The sequence below is a fragment of the Thalassophryne amazonica genome, chromosome 3 (assembly GCF_902500255.1).
Source record: "Thalassophryne amazonica chromosome 3, fThaAma1.1, whole genome shotgun sequence".
In the NCBI taxonomy this organism is placed as follows: domain Eukaryota; kingdom Metazoa; phylum Chordata; class Actinopteri; order Batrachoidiformes; family Batrachoididae; genus Thalassophryne; species Thalassophryne amazonica.
Window position 1 is genome coordinate 107,594,156 of NC_047105.1, and position 18,243 is coordinate 107,612,398.

The 18,243-nt window shown below is 42.8% G+C and overlaps 1 protein-coding gene across 4 annotated transcripts in view; it reads left to right on the forward strand.

Annotated features, from left to right (window-relative positions):
* The window catches only part of ncoa3 (nuclear receptor coactivator 3), a 100,556-nt gene that overhangs the window by 79,243 nt on the left and 3,070 nt on the right, over nucleotides 1–18,243 (forward strand). For all 4 annotated transcript variants that reach the window (XR_004559706.1, XM_034167242.1, XM_034167244.1 and 1 more), the window contains 5 exons: nucleotides 10,006–10,344; nucleotides 11,533–11,643; nucleotides 11,772–11,997; nucleotides 15,219–15,411; nucleotides 17,905–18,103. Coding sequence is in view for 3 of the 4 variants with exons in the window: in XM_034167242.1 (XP_034023133.1) it covers nucleotides 10,006–10,344; nucleotides 11,533–11,643; nucleotides 11,772–11,997; nucleotides 15,219–15,411; nucleotides 17,905–18,103 (1,068 nt within the window). In the remaining variant the exon portion in view is untranslated. The remainder of the gene's footprint in view (nucleotides 1–10,005; nucleotides 10,345–11,532; nucleotides 11,644–11,771; nucleotides 11,998–15,218; nucleotides 15,412–17,904; nucleotides 18,104–18,243) is intronic.

The following is an 18,243-nucleotide window of genomic DNA, read 5'->3' on the forward strand; positions in this document are numbered from 1 at the left end:
ATCAGCACCCTAAGATGGGATGCAATGTCGGGAGCTCTGGCCCCAGGAATACAATACAGCTGGCGTCTGTAACCTGATTTTGCGGGTGATAGAATCCCCTATCACTAAAGTCCGGTGTTTCCGCCTGGAGACAGGAGTGGAAGTCACTTGTGGGCTCAGAGAATTCACATCAGGCAATTCCAAGGGGGAGAACCGATTCACAGTTCACAGTGACAAGTGTGATCGGGGTACCACAGCTGGGCACCAAGCCATACGGGGCTTCCTCCACCTAGCCACAGTCCAAAAGCCGTCCTCTATAGCCGGCGTTTCTAGACTGATGCTAATGGGCTCGCGAGCCGGCCCAACACTGACCTCATCTGGAGTGCCCGTAACATCTAACTCCACTGAGCTAAGAAGCTGCTCTAACTTACGGACACGGCTCTCTGAGAGAGCCACCCTATCTTTCAGTATTACGGAGGGTGTAAAGTAGGTCAAGTAGTGTACTTTGTGCACTAAGAAATTCAAGAGTATAGCCAAGCAAGCACGAGCTAACCAATAATGGATAAGCTAACCACTCCTAAGGCTCACACAGGATTCACACAGACGCAAATTAATGAATTAAAATTCACAGCAGTTACACTGAAAAAGTAGCAGAAGTATTAGACTTGTAGGAACAGTAACAGTAAAAAGAAACAGTTACAAAAATGATGAGGACAAAGTTATTAGCCCCCTGTGAAAGTTAACACATTTTAATATCATTTAAGATCTTCCAAAAATTTTCAAATCCATCCATCCATCCATCCATTTTCTTCCGCTTTATCCGGAATCGGGACGCGGGGGCAGCAGCTCAAGCAAAGCCGCCCAGACCTCCCGATCCACACACACCTCCTCCAGCTCCTCCGGGGGAACCCCAAGGCGTTCCCAAGCCAGCCGAGAGATGTAGTCCCTCCAGCGTGTCCTGGGTCTTCCCTGGGGCCTCCTCCCAGTGGGACGTGCCCGGAACACCTCTCCAGCGAGGCGTCCAGGGGGCATCCGGAAAAGATGCCCGAGCCACCTCAACTGACTCCTTTCGACGTGGAGGAGCAGCGGCTGGACTCCGAGCTCCTCCCGAGTGACCGAGCTCCTCACCCTATCTCTAAGGGAGCGCCCAGCCACCCTGCGGAGGAAACTCATCTCGGCCGCTTGTACTCGCGATCTCGTTCTTTCGGTCATGAGCCAAATCCATGACCACAGGTGAGGATCGGAACGTAGATCGATCGGTAAATCGAGAGCCTTGCCCCCCTATTCAGCTCTCTCTTCACGACGACGGTCTGATAAAGCGACCGCATCACTGCAGACACTGCACCCATCCATCTATTGATCTCACGCTCCATCCGTCCCTCACTCGTGAACAAGACCCCGAGATACTTAAACTCCTCCACTTGAGGCAAGGACACTCCACCGACCTGAAGAGGGCAAAGCACCTTTTTCCGGTCGAGAACCATGGCCTCGGATTTGGAGGTGCAGATTTTCATCCCGGACGCTTCACACTCGGCTGCAAACCGCCCCAGTGCACACTGAAGGTCCTGATTTGACGAAGCCAACAGAACCACATCGTCCGCAAACAGCAGAGACGAGATTCTGTGGTTCCCAAACCACACCCCCTCTACACCCTGGCTGCGCCTAGAAATTCTGTCCATAAAAATAATGAACAGAACCAGTGACAAAGGGCAGCCCTGGTGGAGGCCAACGTGCACTGGAAACAGGTTTGACTTACTACCGGCAATGCAAACCAAGCTCCTGCTGCGGTCGTACAGGGGCCGGATAGCCCTTAGCAAAGGACCCCGGACCCTGTACTCCCGGAACACTCCCCACAGGGTGCGCCGAGGGACACAGTCGAATGCCTTCTCCAGATCCACAAAACACATGTGGACTGGTTGGGCAAACTCCCATGAACCCTCGAGCACCCGATGGAGCGTGTAGAGCTGGTCCAGTGTGCCGCGACCAGGACGAAAACCACACTGCTCCTCCTGAATCCGAGGTTCGACCATCGGTCAAATTCTCCTCTCCAGTACTCTGGAATAGACCTTACCGGGGAGGCTGAGGAGTGTGATCCCCCTATAGTTGGAACACACCCTCCGGTCCCCCTTCTTAAACAGAGGGACCACCACCCCGGTCTGCCAATCCAGAGGCACTGTCCCCGATCGCCACGTGATGTTGCAGAGGCGTGTCAGCCAAGACAGCCCCACAACATCCAGAGACTTAAGGTACTCAGGATGGATTTCATCCACCCCAGGAGCCTTGCCACCGAGGAGCTTTCTAACCACCTCGGTGACTTTGGCCTGGGTAATGGATGAGTCCGCCTCCGACTCCCCCGTCTCTGCTTCCTCTTCGGAAGACGTGATGATGGGATTGAGGAGATCCTCGAAGTACTCCTTCCACCGCCCGACAACATCCCCAGTCAGGGTCAACAGCTCCCCACCCGCACCGTAAACAGTGCTGGTGGAGAGCTACTTCTGCCTCCTGAGGCGTCAGACGGTTTGCCAGAATCTCTTCGAGGCCGACCGATAGTCCTCCTCCATGGCCTCCCCAAACTCCTCCCAGACCCGAGTTTTTGCCTCTGCGACCGCACGGGCTGCGGCCCGCTTGGCCTGCCGGTACCTGTCAGCTGCCTCTGGGGTCCCACCTACCAACAAAGATAAGTAGGACTCCTTCTTCAGCTTAATGGCATCCCTTACTTCCGGTGTCCACCACCGGGTTCGGGGATTGCCGCCGCGACAGGCATCAGAGACCTTGCAACCACAGCTACGAGCAGCCGCATCGACAATGGAGGTGGAGAACATGGTCCACTCGGACTCCATGTCTCCAACCTCCCCCGGGATCTGGGAGAAGCTCTCCCGGAGGTGGGAGTTGAAGACCTCGCTGACAGAGGGTTCCGCCAGTCGTTCCCAGCAGACCCTCACGATATGTTTGGGCCTGCCAGGTCTTACCGGCTTCCTACCCTCCCAGCGGATCCAACTCACCACCAGGTGGTGATCAGTCGACAGCTCTGCCCCTCTCTTCACTCGAGTGTCCGAGACACATGGCCGAAGGTCAGATGATACGACTACAAAGTCGATCATCGACCTCCGGCTCAGGGTGTCCTTGTGCCACGTGCACTTATGGACACCCTTGTGCTCGAACATGGTGTTCGTGATGGACAAACTGTGACTAGCACAAAAGTCCAACAACTGAACACCACTCGGGTTCAGCTCGGGGAGGCCGTGCTTCCCGATCACCCCCCTCCAGGTCTCACTGTCGCCGCCCACGTGGGCGTTGAAATCCCCCAGGAGAACAATGGAGTCCCCAGTCGGAGCGCTATCTAGTACCCCTCCCATGGACTCCAGGAAGGTCGGGTACTCTGCACTGCCGCTCGGCCCGTAGGCCGAGACATCGGTGAGAGACCTGTCCCCGACCTGAAGGCGTAGGGACGTGACCCTCTCGTTCACCGGCGTTTTTGATTTTTCAAGTCATTTATTTTATTTTATTGCAAGCACAGCAAGGAAATTTCAACACATTTTGTAAAGTTTTATTTTGGTTACATTTGTAATTTTTGGTTACAGTTGTTTTACTGCACATACAGAAACATTATTTCTCAAAGAGCAAAAATCTTGAGGGTAAAAAAAATTATAATTATTTTTACACTGCATGTACATTGGAAGATAACACTTAGTTATATCTTGATTTTACAGTGCATCCAGAAAGTATTCACAGCACTTTACTTTTTCCACATTTTGTTATGTTACAGCCATATTCCAAAAATTTTTCAGATCTCTCCAGAGATGTTCAATCAGATTCAGGTCTGGGGTCAAGGACATTCACAGAGTTGTCCTGAAGCCACTCCTTTGATATCTTGGATGTGTGCTTAGTGTCATTGTCCTGCTGAAAGATGAACCCTCATCCCAGTTTGAGGTCAAGAGCGCGCTGGAGCAGGTTTTCATCCAGGATGTCTCTGTACATTGCTGCATTCATGTTTCCCTCAATCCTGACGAGACTCCCATTTCCTGCTGCTGAAAAATATCCACACAGCATGATGCTGTCACCACCATGCTTCACTGTAGGGATGGTGCCTGGTTTCCTCCAAATATGATGCCTGGCATTCACGCTAAAGAGTTCAATCTTTGTCTCATCAGACCAGAGAATTTTGTTTCTCATGGTCTGAGAGTCCTTCAGGTGTCTTTTGGCAAACTCCAGACGGGCTGCCATGTGCCTTTTACTAAGGAGTGGCTTTCGTCTGGCCACTCTACCATACAGGCCTGATTGATGGATTACTACAGAGATGGTTGTCTGTCTGGAAGGTTCTCCTCTCTCCACAGAGGAATGCTTGTGCTCTGACAAAGTGACCTTTGGGTTCTTAGTCACCTTTCAGACTAAGGCCCTTCTCCCTCGATCGCTCAGTTTAGACAGGCAGCCAACTCTAGGAAGAGTCCTGGTAGATCCAAACTTCTTCCATTTACGGATGATGGAGGCCACTGTGCTCATTGGGACCTTTAAAGCAGCAGAAATGTTTCTGTACTCTTACCTAGATTTGTGCCTTGAGACAGTCCTGTCTTGGAGGTCTACAGACAATTCCTTCAACTTCATCCTTTGTTGTGCCTTTCCAAATCATGTCCATTCAACTGAATTCACCCCAGGTGGACTCCAATTAAGGTGTAGAAACATCTCAAAGATGATCAGTGGAACATGATGCACCTGAGCTCAATTTTGAGCTTCATGGCAAAGCCTGTGAATGCTTCTCACATGTACAACATGGTGGATTAGTGGTTAGCACTGTTGCCTCACAATAAGAAAGTTGTAGGTATAATTCCCACCTGTGGCCTTTCTGTGTGGAGTTTGCATGTTCTCCCCATGTGTGCGTGGGTTCCCTCCAGGTGATCCGACTTCGTCCCACATCCAAAGACATGATGGTTAAGTGAATTGGAAACTTTAAATTGTCCATGGGTGTGAATGTGTTTGTTTGTCTATATGTGGCCCAGCGACAGACTGGCGTCCTATACCCTGCCTCACACCCTGTGACTGCTGGGATTTTTTTTTTTTTCATTTATTTAGCACAAAAGAGAATCACAATAGAAAAACAATAAAAAAAAATGCACATACATATATATACAACCCCTGGCAAAAATTATGGAATCGCTGGCCTCAGAGGATGTTCATTCAGTTGTTTAATTTTATAGAAAAAAAGCAGATCACAGACATGACACAAAACTAAAGTCATTTCAAATGGCAACTTTCTGGCTTTAAGAAACACTATAAGAAATCAAGAAAAAAAGATTGTGGCAGTCAGTAACGGTTACTTTTTTAGACCAAGCAGAGGAAAAAATTATGGAATCACTCAATTCTGAGGAAAAAATTATGGAATCACCCTGTAAATTTTCATCCCCTAAATTAACACCTGCATCAAATCAGATCTGCTCATTGACATTGACCCTATGCCATGACATTGACCCTATGTGTCTTTTTGCAAGGAATGTTTTTGCAGTTTTTGCTCTATGGCAAGATGCATTATCATCTTGAAAAATGATTTCATCATCCCCAAACATCCTTTCAATTGTCCAAAATATCAACATAAACTTGTGCATTTATTGATGATGTAATGACAGCCATCTCCCCAGTGCCTTTACCTGACATGCAGCCCCATATCATCAATGACTGTGGAAATTTACATGTTCTCTTCAGGCAGTCATCTTTATAAATCTCATTGGAAAGGCACCAAACAAAAGTTCCAGCATCATCACCTTGCCCAATGCAGATTCGAGATTCATCACTGAATATGACTTTCATCCAGTCATCCACAGTCCACGATTGCTTTTCCTTAGCCCATTGTAACCTTGTTTTTTTCTGTTTAGGTGTTAATGATGCCTTTCGTTTAGCTTTTCTGTATGTAAATCCCATTTCCTTTAGGCGGTTTCTTACAGTTCGGTCACAGACGTTGACTCCAGTTTCCTCCCATTCGTTCCTCATTTGTTTTGTTGTACATTTTTCGATTTTTGAGACATATTGCTTTAAGTTTTCTGTCTTGACGCTTTGATGTCTTCCTTGGTCTACCAGTATGTTTGCCTTTAACAACCTTCCCATGTTGTTTGTATTTGGTTCAGAGTTTAGACACAGCTGACTGTGAACAACCAACATCTTTTGCAACATTGCGTGATGATTTACTGTCTTTTAAGAGTTTGATAATCCTCTCCTTTGTTTCAATTGACATCTCTCGTGTTGGAGCCATGATTCATGTCAGTCCACTTGGTGCAACAGCTCTCCAAGGTGTGTTCACTCCTTTTTAGATGCAGACTAACGAGCAGCTCTGATATGATGCAGGTGTTAGTTTTGGGGATGAAAATTTACAGGGTGATTCCATAATTTTTTCCTCAGAATTGAGTGATTCCATATTTTTTTCCTCTGCTTGGTCTAAAAAAGTAACCGTTACTGACTGCCACAATCTTTTTTCTTGATTTCTTATAGTGTTTCTTAAAGCCAGAAAGTTGCCATTTGAAATGACTTTAGTTTTGTGTCATGTCTGTGATCTGCTTTTTTTCTACAAAATTAAACAACTGAATGAACATCCTCCGAGGCCGGTGATTCCATAATTTTTGCCAGGGGTTGTACATATATACATACATACACATACATATGTAAATATGAGATTGTAATGATGAAAAGAAAAAGAAACACAATATGAATATACTGTGCAGGGCAGAGGTAGAAGCCAAAGAGGCTTATCGGAAACCCACTCCCAGACAAAAAGAAAACCTAAATATCACAACAATACACAAAAGAATTAAATCAATTCATGAAGTATAAGATGTTTGAATCAATTAAAATCAGGTAATATATTAACATTATAAATACTCATATAGGAGCTCTGCTTTTAATCCACTTTTATATCTGTATAAGGTGATGGGTGGATTTAGAAGATGTACTGTATTATTCCAAGATTTAACACCATGATATCTAATGTGATGCTTATAATGAGTCGTTCTATGCAAAAATAAATGCAAATGTGAGGTCTGCCTTGTTGGATAATTATGAATTTGATGGTTATGCACAAAATAATATTTAATAAAATAAAGGCCAACTATTATCATGAAGAGCTCTGAAGGCAAATATACAGGTCAGGAAAAAATTAATACGTTAGATATTTAAGAGCTGCAATTTAAAAAACAAAGGTGCACTAGGAGCACTAGGTTTCGAAAAGGTAGCTATTCGAACAAATTTTTTCTGTAAGAGAAAAATTTTGTTTATATAAGTTACAAAGATGCTTCCCCATACAATATTGCAATGAGTTAAATACGGATAAACTAAACTGTATGTAATGTTAAAAGACATTTGTGATGTATAAAATATCATATTTTGCTTATGTTTCCTATTGACGTAGTAATTTTTATTACGAACATGTTCAATATGTTCTTTCCAACACAATTTGTCATCCATCCATACACCCCAAAAACATGTAGAAGAGACCCTTGATATTTCTTCATTGTCTATGTAAATTTTAATTTGATCATGGTCACATTTTTTATTGCCGGCAAATAACATAAAATGAGACTTTTTATATTTAACGATAATTTATTAACTTTGAACCACATTGAATAATTCAAGAGATCATTATTTAAACTTTTAACCAAACCATCTATATCTTTGCTGGAAATAAAAACGTTAGTATCATCAGCAAACAACAATGGAAATGCTGCAGTAGAAACAGATGCAAAAATCATTGATATATATTATGAATAAAAGCGGTCCCAAAATCAAACCTTGAGGAACTCCACAATCTATAAAATTAATTTCAGATTCCAAATTCAGAAGAACCTACTGTTTTCTCTCTAATAAATAATTACTAAGCCATGTATGGACAGTTGCTTTAAATCCATATTTATGTGAACTCCATGTGGGCTCCAGCCCCCCACGACCCAAACTTGGATAAGAGGTTGACGATGAGAGAGATGTGGTTTCTTACTATTTCTTACTATAAGTTTGCAAAACAAAAAAAAAAAACTAAACAAAAAAAAGATTTTTTCACATTGTCATAATGGGGTATTGTGTGTAACATTTTGTGGAAACAAATGATTTTCATCCATTTTGGAATAAGATTGTAACATAACAAAATGTGGAAAAAGTGGAGGGCTGTGAATACTCTCTGGATGCACTCTACAAGCTTTGATGGTGATGGTGCTAGTTGGGACCTCTTTGATGGCGTGGACCTGGACATTATTCTCCAGCTCATGATCACACGCCATCCATGCATAACGGTGCCATTTGGGACCTCTTTGATGGCGTGAACCTGGACATTAAAAGTGGGTTAAGTGCCTGTCGGATTTTGGATCTCGATGTATGCAGAGTCTGCTGGATGCTGTTTTGACCCTCATATAGCTCCCACCCTGAACATGCCTGCAGAACTGTCAGCTGTTTTTCAGGCTGCCTGACCACAGGTGTATTTCTCAGATTTTTCACAGTTACATCAATGACAATAGTTATAAGTGTACACAAAGATGAGCTTCTTTCAGAGTGTTTTTAATAGGCTCCATTCATGACTAATGAAGTCTCATAGTGGAGAGCGATTGGTGCTGTTACCGTGACTGCATCAAAATGAGCAATTGTCGGTTAGAAACGAGTCATCATAACATGATTTCACACTTATGTAAACTTTGCAATGAATGTGCGGCTCCGTTCATAACGTTAGCAACTACATTCCATTCAACAGCGTGTTGGGACGGTTCCTCAAAACTACATAAATGCTGGTGGAAAAACAAGTACTCACGAGTACTTTGTATTAGACAGTCTCTGTAGCAATTTGTTGCGAATGCTGTATACTTTGAGACCGGTCACGGAAGTGAGCAAAGTAATCCCGGTGTATCATCAGCTATTCACTAACAGCGTAAATCGAAGTTATGATTTCTGTGCGACATGTCCTTAAAGATGCTTTGGTTGATAAGAAAAGGTTCACTGACCTTGACTTCAAGGATGATGCTGTGATCATGGGAGAATCCATGGATGCATTGATTGCAGCACTTGAGAAGCTGAGCGAGATCAAGTTTAAAGGCTTTTAGTGATTTCCTGGACTTGCCCATCAGAAGTGTATCTCTATGCAGTGAAACTGTCAAACTTGTACAGACATTTACTTATCTTGGCAGTGACACTTTTGGGTCCTTGGCCTTTGACATTGAGAAAAGCCTTGCAAAAGCTTATGGAGTCATGAGGTCACTGGACAGAGGTGTTTGCTATTGAATGTCCAAGTTGAGGGTACAGTGCTCCCTTTCTTACTTTATGTTTTTGAGTTTTGGACTATAACCCATGACTTCAGGTGGCGACTGGATGTTTTTGGTACTAGGTCTCTTTGTAATATCCTTAGGTACCACTGGAATGACTTTGTGTCAAATAAATGGTTACTTAGCGAGACAAAGATGAGGAATATCAGTTGCATTGTGAGGGAGCATCAGCTTTGACATTTTGCCCATGTGGCATGTTTGTCTGTGCATGATCCAGCACCCAGGTGCATGAGTGTTGTCTTCAACATCTAGAAAAGGCCAAAGAGACTCCACTGTTTCATCTGGCTGCAGAAGCTAGATGGTTACTTTTGAGAAGTGGGGCTAGACCGCTTGTCTGCCTGTGTGGTTACCATCCAGACACTGGAGTGGTTCCACAGTGTCACAGATGTGGCACCACATGGTACCAGTGCATGGTAACCTGCAGATATATATATATATATTAGAAGAGGAGCCCAGAATGAAAGTATGGCTATTTACTGCTTTAACTGTTTTTGTTAGCTGGTTGCATTTGACACAGTATACGTACATGTGGGTTCTTATTGTACCCATCAATATTTAATTATTAAACACATTACCACAGTTAAATACCATTTTGGTTGCAGATGTTCAGTAATCCTGTCTTTGTAGTCTTAGTTGATGCATGTGTTTTATTTTTGTCTACGTTTTGTGTGTCTGATGGCATTGTGATAGTAGCAACACAGAGAAATACACTAAAGTACCATGACATGTAACTTCTCTTGTACTGTAGAGCCAGGGACCTGAGGGGCACCAGCAGAGCCAGGACCAAAGCCAGGTTCAGTGCCCTCCACCAGGACCAGAGTCCTCCATAGGCATGGACCAAAAGCCCATCTATGGCCAGGGTTACCCTGTGCCCCCATCCATGGGTATGCAGTCTGCTTATGGTGGAAATCCAATGCAAGGACAGTCTCCTGCAGGCTTTAACCCCATGATGAATCAGATGAGCCAGCCAGGGGGCTTCCCTGGTATAAGTATGGGCAATCCCCGTGCCACCATGATGAGGCCCCGCATGATGAATGCCACCAAACCCCTGCGACTGCAACTACAGCAAAGACTACAAGGACAGCAGGTAATTATACACAGATGTATATAAATCACATGTTTTTGTTGCTTGCATTACATTGTTAAAAAAACAAACAAACAAAGAACAAGGGCCTCTTCATACAGAATATAGAATTGTTTTTTTTTTAATTAGGTTCTTTAATCATATCTTTACAACATGCTCTAACTTTTAACTGTAAAAGGGGTATAATCTCTCCCAAAAGATGAACCAGCGACTACAAGACCTCTACGGACATCTGCCTTCAGCCATTCCTGGCCACAGGATGTCTAATTGGCAGCTGAAGATATTCCTTCAACATATATTTGGTCTAATACACTGTCTTGTCCAGTTTTGTGGCATCCACTAGTCCTGATGGTTCATCTGGTGTTGCTGAGTCTTGCAGTGAGACCTGCCCACTTGTTTTTGCTTGTGTTGATGGCACAGCCTATGTCACTCACTCCTGTCTGCTGTCGGATTCAGGTGTTTAGATTCTGGTCTCGTTGCATGATGGCAAACATGATGTCTTCCATCTTTGCTTTGTGCCACTTTATTGCAAAAATACAAAATCTTACCTCGTATATTATTCCATGTTCTAGTCAACATATCTCATCTGACAAATACAATTTCATTAAGAATAAGGGTTTTTTTTTTGGGGGGGGGGGGTGTTTTTTTTAGAATACATCTTTTAAAATTTTTGTTATGGAAGAGTCGGAAACATCTTGTTTTGAGCCATATCGAAGACAGAAAGTTTCTTTTTTTAATTTATTAATGTTTTAGATGCTGTGTTATTTGTAGCATATGTAACACCTCTTACTACTTGTAAAATATTGCTTGAAATTACTTTTCTCAGCTAATTTCAAGAAATCACAAGTCAGTTTCCACTTGTTCCAGCGGCAGCTTTTTTTTAAACATGAAACAAGGTGTCTTTAATTTGCAGCAAGTTAAAAAAAAAAAACAAACAAAACCTCATTGCACACATTCTGTCCTCAACTCCTGATATTTTTGGGCAATTATTTCCATGCATGGACCCCATTAAAACCAGACTGTGTCAGACACGGTCTGGTTTTAATGGGGGTCTGTTCACGTGAACGTGCCTCTTCCTTCTCTCTGCTCACAACTGCTTTGAAAGCAGTTATTAATGTAGGACAGCTTATGTTTGGAGGAGTACAGTTTTCTGAGTTTCATACGTATCATTTCATACGTCTTATTTGGCAGTTTATGAACCAAACTCGACAAGGTATGAAGATGGAAAATGTGCCTGGAGGAAGCCCCGTCATGCGGCCAGGCATGCAGCCTGGTATGCAGGCAGCTGGCATGGCGGGTCAGGTACGTGGTCATCACTCCCTCCTATCTAAAGCAGTATGCAGTTACTTGCCAGTAAAGATAAAGTCAGACTTGGCTGAAGTCAGATCACTGTGTGTTGCTGAGAACCAAATGCTGATGCGTCTCTGCAGCCTGGTTTCCTGAATGCACAGATGATGGCTCAGCGCACGAGAGAGATGATGACCATGCAGATGAGGAGGCAGCGGATGATGATGATGATGCAGCAGGGGCAGGGGGCAGCAGGAGGCTTCAGCCCTCCTCCAAATGTCACAGCACCAGGAGGCATGGACAACCCCATGGGAGGGCCCCCCATAAACCAGCCTGGACAGCAGGCCTTCAACTACGGAGGCAACTATGGTGAGACAACTTTGACAGGTGTTAACATGGAGCTGGATGTCTGACAGCTGATTGTGTAATTCTTTGTATGTCTGTGTCACACTTAGCCATTCATGTTGGCTGTTTTCTCCGCTGCTTATAAGCACCTGCTGCCATTGTGCAGAAACTATAAAAACAAGTTCTGTCTGAGTGCATGTGATGGTCCCTCCGTGGCCTTCGCTGCACAATTACTCAACACAAAATCACCACACAGACCCAAGATATTTGGGATACACACATTCCATCGGTTCAGCTCGAACGTGCATTCAGAGAGCTCTGACTTTGACCTACTTTTTCTGGGATAAAGCAAGGCGACTAAGATCTTTGTGCTGTAACAATGTATGGTTGTAGTGTAAAAATATAGGAAGATCAGCTGAAAACTTCTGCCTCCTACACGATTATGTCAGTAACAAGCAAGGTAAGATTTGAGCTGCTGTAATGCTGCTCATCTATGGACAAGCATTGCTACGCTGAACACTTGCATCTTTTCCAGGATGAACCTGCTTCAAGCATACCCGTAGCTTTTGCAAAGTGTCCAAGTATCGGTCGGAGTTGACAGACATTGCTGTGTTCCAAAAAATTCTGTGAGGACTATGGCAACACAGCCGTGCCTGATGTTATGTATTGGTGGCTGCTACGGGGTGTCCGCTAGGGGCCTGGTCATGCAGACTCATTGTGGCTGGATTTTCACAGTTCAAACTCCTTGCCCACCTCCTGACTGCAATGACATCCACACAGGTGTCGCTGTTTGACAACACTCATTCATCAGTGAATGTCCGTGGGTGCTCAACCCTCCACCGTGAGGAATTCAGTAACAGGACGCTGTTTCAAACGCATGTCCATGTACGTTGCCATTTTTACCAGCTACTGTGCATGTGTTACATTGAAAGTGATTCTGCACATGCCTGAAATTACAGGCCAAAACCGTTTGGTGCAGTGACAGTCAACATTAGGATTATTATTCTCTTACTAGTTTCACATCAGTATCCATTTTTCTTGTTATTGAAATAATCAATTTGGAGGCAAAACTTTTCAACCAACCCTAGTTGACCAACCGGTGCGTGGATGAGCAACTGAGTCCATCCCAATCACCCTTGTGTAATCAATAAGTAAGAAACAGTAGATTAAATGAGCACATAATGAGGATAAAGTGATTAGATGATGGTTAACTTTGATGCATCAAATTAATTGAAAAGGCAACAATATTCTGTCTGTGTAATATCACATAGGCGTGTCTGCCACCTGATGGATAGTTATGGAAAACTAGGAAGGATTGAGGTTGAATTTATACGTAGTTTATCTGCCACCTTCTAAGCACTGGGCACATTGTGTGCTTACCTGTGCTCTCTGCCTGCCAGCTCACAGCTTAGGATAGCAACCACAGACAGAGACACAATGTCCAGTCCCTGCGAAAATATGAGACCATAGAATGGCCAAATGATATTGTAAAACAATCGATAGAATGTGTCTCTTGAAATGATGCCAAAACTTTTGTCACCTCTGTTTTGAAATGTTCAGTGTCCATTTCAAAAGGAAATCATCATGTTGTGCTACAGGTTCTTTGTTTATAGGTTCTTTTTCACTCTCCTCTGAAACTGCATTGCTTACCAACTCATTTTAGTGTTAAAAGAGCACAAAATGGTGATAAACTGATTAGATGGTGGTTAACTTTCATGCACCAGATCAACTGAAAAGCACCTTTCTCTGCCACCTACCAAATGGTTCAGGAATTCATATGATTTTCATAATTAAAGGCATCATTCAGCACAGTGTTGTCACTGAATACCTAACCCTCTACCAGCGATGGGAGTTTTCCAGAAATTCTCAGAAATCCAGGTATTGACTTCCGTGGCAAATGTTTCCGTGTTATTTTTGTTTCCTGGCCCGTGCTGGATTTAGTCTGTGGTGCTGCTGCTTGTCCATACAGCAGCAAATGAGAGGAGTTGTTACAGATTTTACCGTGAACTCTGCGTTGTGTTTAAATGACAAACAAATGGATGGAAATGTTTTGCTGCAGGAAAATGATTTAATCAGGAATAAATTCAGAAGGACCAATACACTGGCCAGACTTTTTTAATCATCATTTATAAGGAAAAGCTAACACCCCTGCTAAGACTTTGATGATATTACTAGTGCAGCGGATAACTGAAACAAACCTGCAAATGGTGATACAAGCACCAAAGTCGGCACAAATACTCCTTAGACATGAACTCTTTTGAAAAAAACGACTGGCCACTTGCATTTTCAATAGGCGGCCAGGTAGGGGTCAATTAAAGAATTACACAAGGGTCAAAATTAAAAATGCTCCAATCAAATTGAAAACAACACTATATTATTTGTCTGATCATAACGATTTCAAAAAGGTATAGTTTGGACTATCTATGACTGAATGTTCAGGAGTCATGGGGTAAAAACAGCAAAAATGGTGACAAAGGTCAGTTTCAGTTTGTACAGGTGTTAAAAATTAAAGTTCCTTCAATATTGGAAAAAGTGATGCACATTATTGGTTGAGGTAATAGGATTAATAAATGGAATGGTTTTGACTGTGTTGAATGCTTGGTCTCCAAAGTAAAGGTCAAACAAGGTCAGCATCCATTGGATTCTATGACATGTGACATATGTTACCCCGTAACATGATAACTAAGCATGATACATGGTCCAAACTATTCCTTTTTAAAACAGTGTTAACTCAACTAATGCCTTCCCTCAGCTCTGTGTCTGTGCAGAGCCAGAAAAATAATTAGACCCCTTTCAGGCCTGGACAGCACCTGTTCAGCCTCCTGCCCTCTGGTAGCTGGTACAGGGGCACCAAAATCCAGACAAACACATTCAAGAAGAGTTTCTCGGCTCATCAGAACTTTAAATTCCTTAAATATACATGTCATGTAAAAAGCTGCCATCTGCTGAGCCATTTTGTTATCACTGTATTTTATGAGCAGTCCACTGTAAATAATGGATTGATTCCTCAGTAATTATTTTTAAAAATATATTGTAGAGTGTTTATTATATTTTAAGTGCAATATTCTTTCTCAGTGTAACATATATTTTAAATGCAAATATCCATTTGAAGTTTATTATGCATTCTTAGTGCAGTGTTAACACACTCATCTTGTTTAACTGATTTGGGTAGCTCTCCTAATTTTGTTGTTTTTCTATGCACAGTGACAATAAAGTCTGTCTGTTCTGTTCTATTCTGCCTGCAGGAATGAACCAGCAGGGGGACCCACCATTCTTGGCTCCAGGGAGCAGCCCACCTGGCAGCATGATGCCAGGGCGGATGGGAGGCCCTCCTCAGAACACCATGATTCCAGGAGTGCAAGCCAATCCTCAGGGGGTGCCTATGTACCCATCTGGAGACATGAAGGGCTGGCAACAGGGTGGCATGCCACGCAGCAGGTATGTAGCCGCATGAAATTTAAACAGAATGGTCTGAATTTACAGTTCTATGTAAAGGTTTGGGCACCCCGATGATTTCCATGATTTTCCTTTATAAATCATTGGTTGCTTGGATAATCAATTTCAGTGAAATATATCATAGAGCAGACAAACACAGTGATATTTGAAAAGTGACATGAAGTTTATTGGATTTACAGAAAGTGTGCAATAATGTTTAAACAAAATTAGGCAGGTGCATAAATTTGGGCACCCCAACAGAAAAATCAATATTTATATTAAATTATAAATTAAATATCAATATTTAGTAGATCCTCCTTTTGCAAAAATAACAGCCTCTAAATGCTTCCTATAGCTTCCAATGAGAGTCTGGATTCTGGTTGAAGGTATTTTGGACCATTCATCTTTACAAAACATCTCCAGTTCAGTCAGGTTTGTTGGTTTCCGAGCATGGACAGCCCCCTTAATATCACACCACAGATTTTCAATAGTATTCAGGTTTGGGGACTGAGATGGCCATTCCAGAACGTGGTACTTGTTCCTCAGCATGAATGCCTTAGTAGATTTTGAGCAGTGTTTAGGATTGTTGTCTTGTTGAACGATCCGGCCCCGGCGCAACTTCGACTTTGTCACTGATTCATGAGCATTGTTCTCAAGAATCTGCTGATGTTGACTGGAATCCATGTGACCCTGCACTGGCCACACAACCCCCACAGCATGATGGAACCATCTCCAAATTTTACTGTAGGTAGCAAGTATTTTTCTTGGAATACTCTGTTCTTTTCAGCCATGCATACTGCCCCTTGTTATGTCCACATAACTCAATTAATTAGTTTCATCAGTCTACAGCACCTTATTCCAAAATAAAGCTGGCTTGTCCAAATGTGCTTTAGCATACCTCAAGTGACTCTGTTTATGGTGTGTGCACAGAAAAGGCTTCCTTGGCATTACAGCTTCTCCTTGCTATATAGTTGAAGGATGCACAGAGACACTGCATCTGCAGCAGGTCTGTGGGTCGACAATGACTCTTCTCACCATCCTTCGCTTCAGCTTATCTGAGATTTTTCTTGGTCTGCCACTTCGGGCCTTAACTAGTACTGTGCCTGTGGTCTTCCATTTCCTCACTATGTTCCTCACAGTGGAAACTGACAGCTGAAATCTCTGAGATAACTTTTTGTATCCTTCCCCTAAACCATGATGTTGAACAATCTTTGTTTTCAGGTCATTTGAGAGTTGTTTAGAGGCCCCATGTTGCCACTCATTAGAAGAGATGCAAAGAGAGGAACCATTAGCAAATGGCCACCTTAAATACCCTTTCCCATGATTGGATTCACCTGTGTAAGGAGGTCAAGGGTCAATGAGCTTACCAATCCAATTTTGTGTTCCAGTAATTAGTGCTAAATGTATTCAATCAAAATGACAAGGGTGCTCAAATTTATGCACCTGCCCAATTTAGTTTAAATAATTATTGCGCACTTTCTGTAAATACTAGAAACTTCATTTCACTTCTCAATTTATAAAGGAAAATCATGAAAATTATCAGGGGTGCCCAAACCTGTGCATCCAACTGTATATTGTAATAACCAAGTGGCCTCTGTGTGTGTGTCTGCGTGCGTGCTTGTGTATGCCTTCGATCACAGAGAAACTGGGGACAACTGACATTTGCCATTTGGTATGCTCATGGATTTTGGGTCAAGGATGAACGCCACCAAAACTGAATGTTGATATAACTAATATTTTTGGAGACACTACAAATATTAGCTAACAACAATGAACAGTGGATATTGATAATTACATTCTGGACTCACTCACCATTCCAACAAGAGGCTGTAAATCATTGATATATTAAAAGTGTGCATGCATGATTTTATTTAGTAAGTTCAATCTAAGTACATAATATAATTGGAAATACGTTAAAAATACATGTATGACACAAGAAAGTGAAAACACTTATTTCCATTGTGGTCCATTTAAAAATCAAATGACAAGATAGAACTAATAAAATAATAATAATAAATTACATCATTAACAGGAAATAAAAGAGTTACGTTCTTCTAAAAACTGTCTAGGTCTAAGGTTCTAAAAACATTCTGGACTCACATGCCATTCCAACTCATTATAGAAACTATGCATAATTTAATTCCACTCTTGAAAAATGTCAACTACCTATTTTATAAACACTACCCAATCTGGACCCAGTAAATGTTTATATCTTTTCAGGTGATGTATTTATCACAGCTGCAAAATGCCAGAAGAAATCAGATTCTAATTTTACACCACCAGTAGAAGTGCTGGCATCGTCACTATTGCATTTTAAAGCAGCTAACACTTTTAACCTCCTGTAATATTTATGAAAGTTAGCATTTATTTGTATTTTTTCTTGTGCATCAGAAGCAGGAGGTGCAAATTAACATTTAAAAGTTAATGTTTCAGACATGACTGAGACTCTCTAATTCTCATGTTCAGCCTCTTAACAATTAATTCTTTCATTTTCAGCTCTTATCCCCAGCAGCAGTTTACTCAGCAGGGCAACCAGGGCCAGTTTGGACCCATGATGATGAGCAGCTCCATGGGTGGACCAGGTCCAGGCAGCGGGGCCAGTGTAGGACAGATGGGTCAGATGCCCGGACAGATGCAGGGACAAATGGGCATGAACCCCATGGGGATGGGCAGAATGCCAGTGGGACCTGATCAAGTAAGTATGTGTTCACATACAGGTTTAGTGTTCTCATGTTTTCAGACACTAACTTATATGTTTAAGCTTAAAGCTACAGTGTGTAGGATTTAGGGGCGAGCATTTGCAGAAATGCAATATAGCATTCAAACCATCTGTTC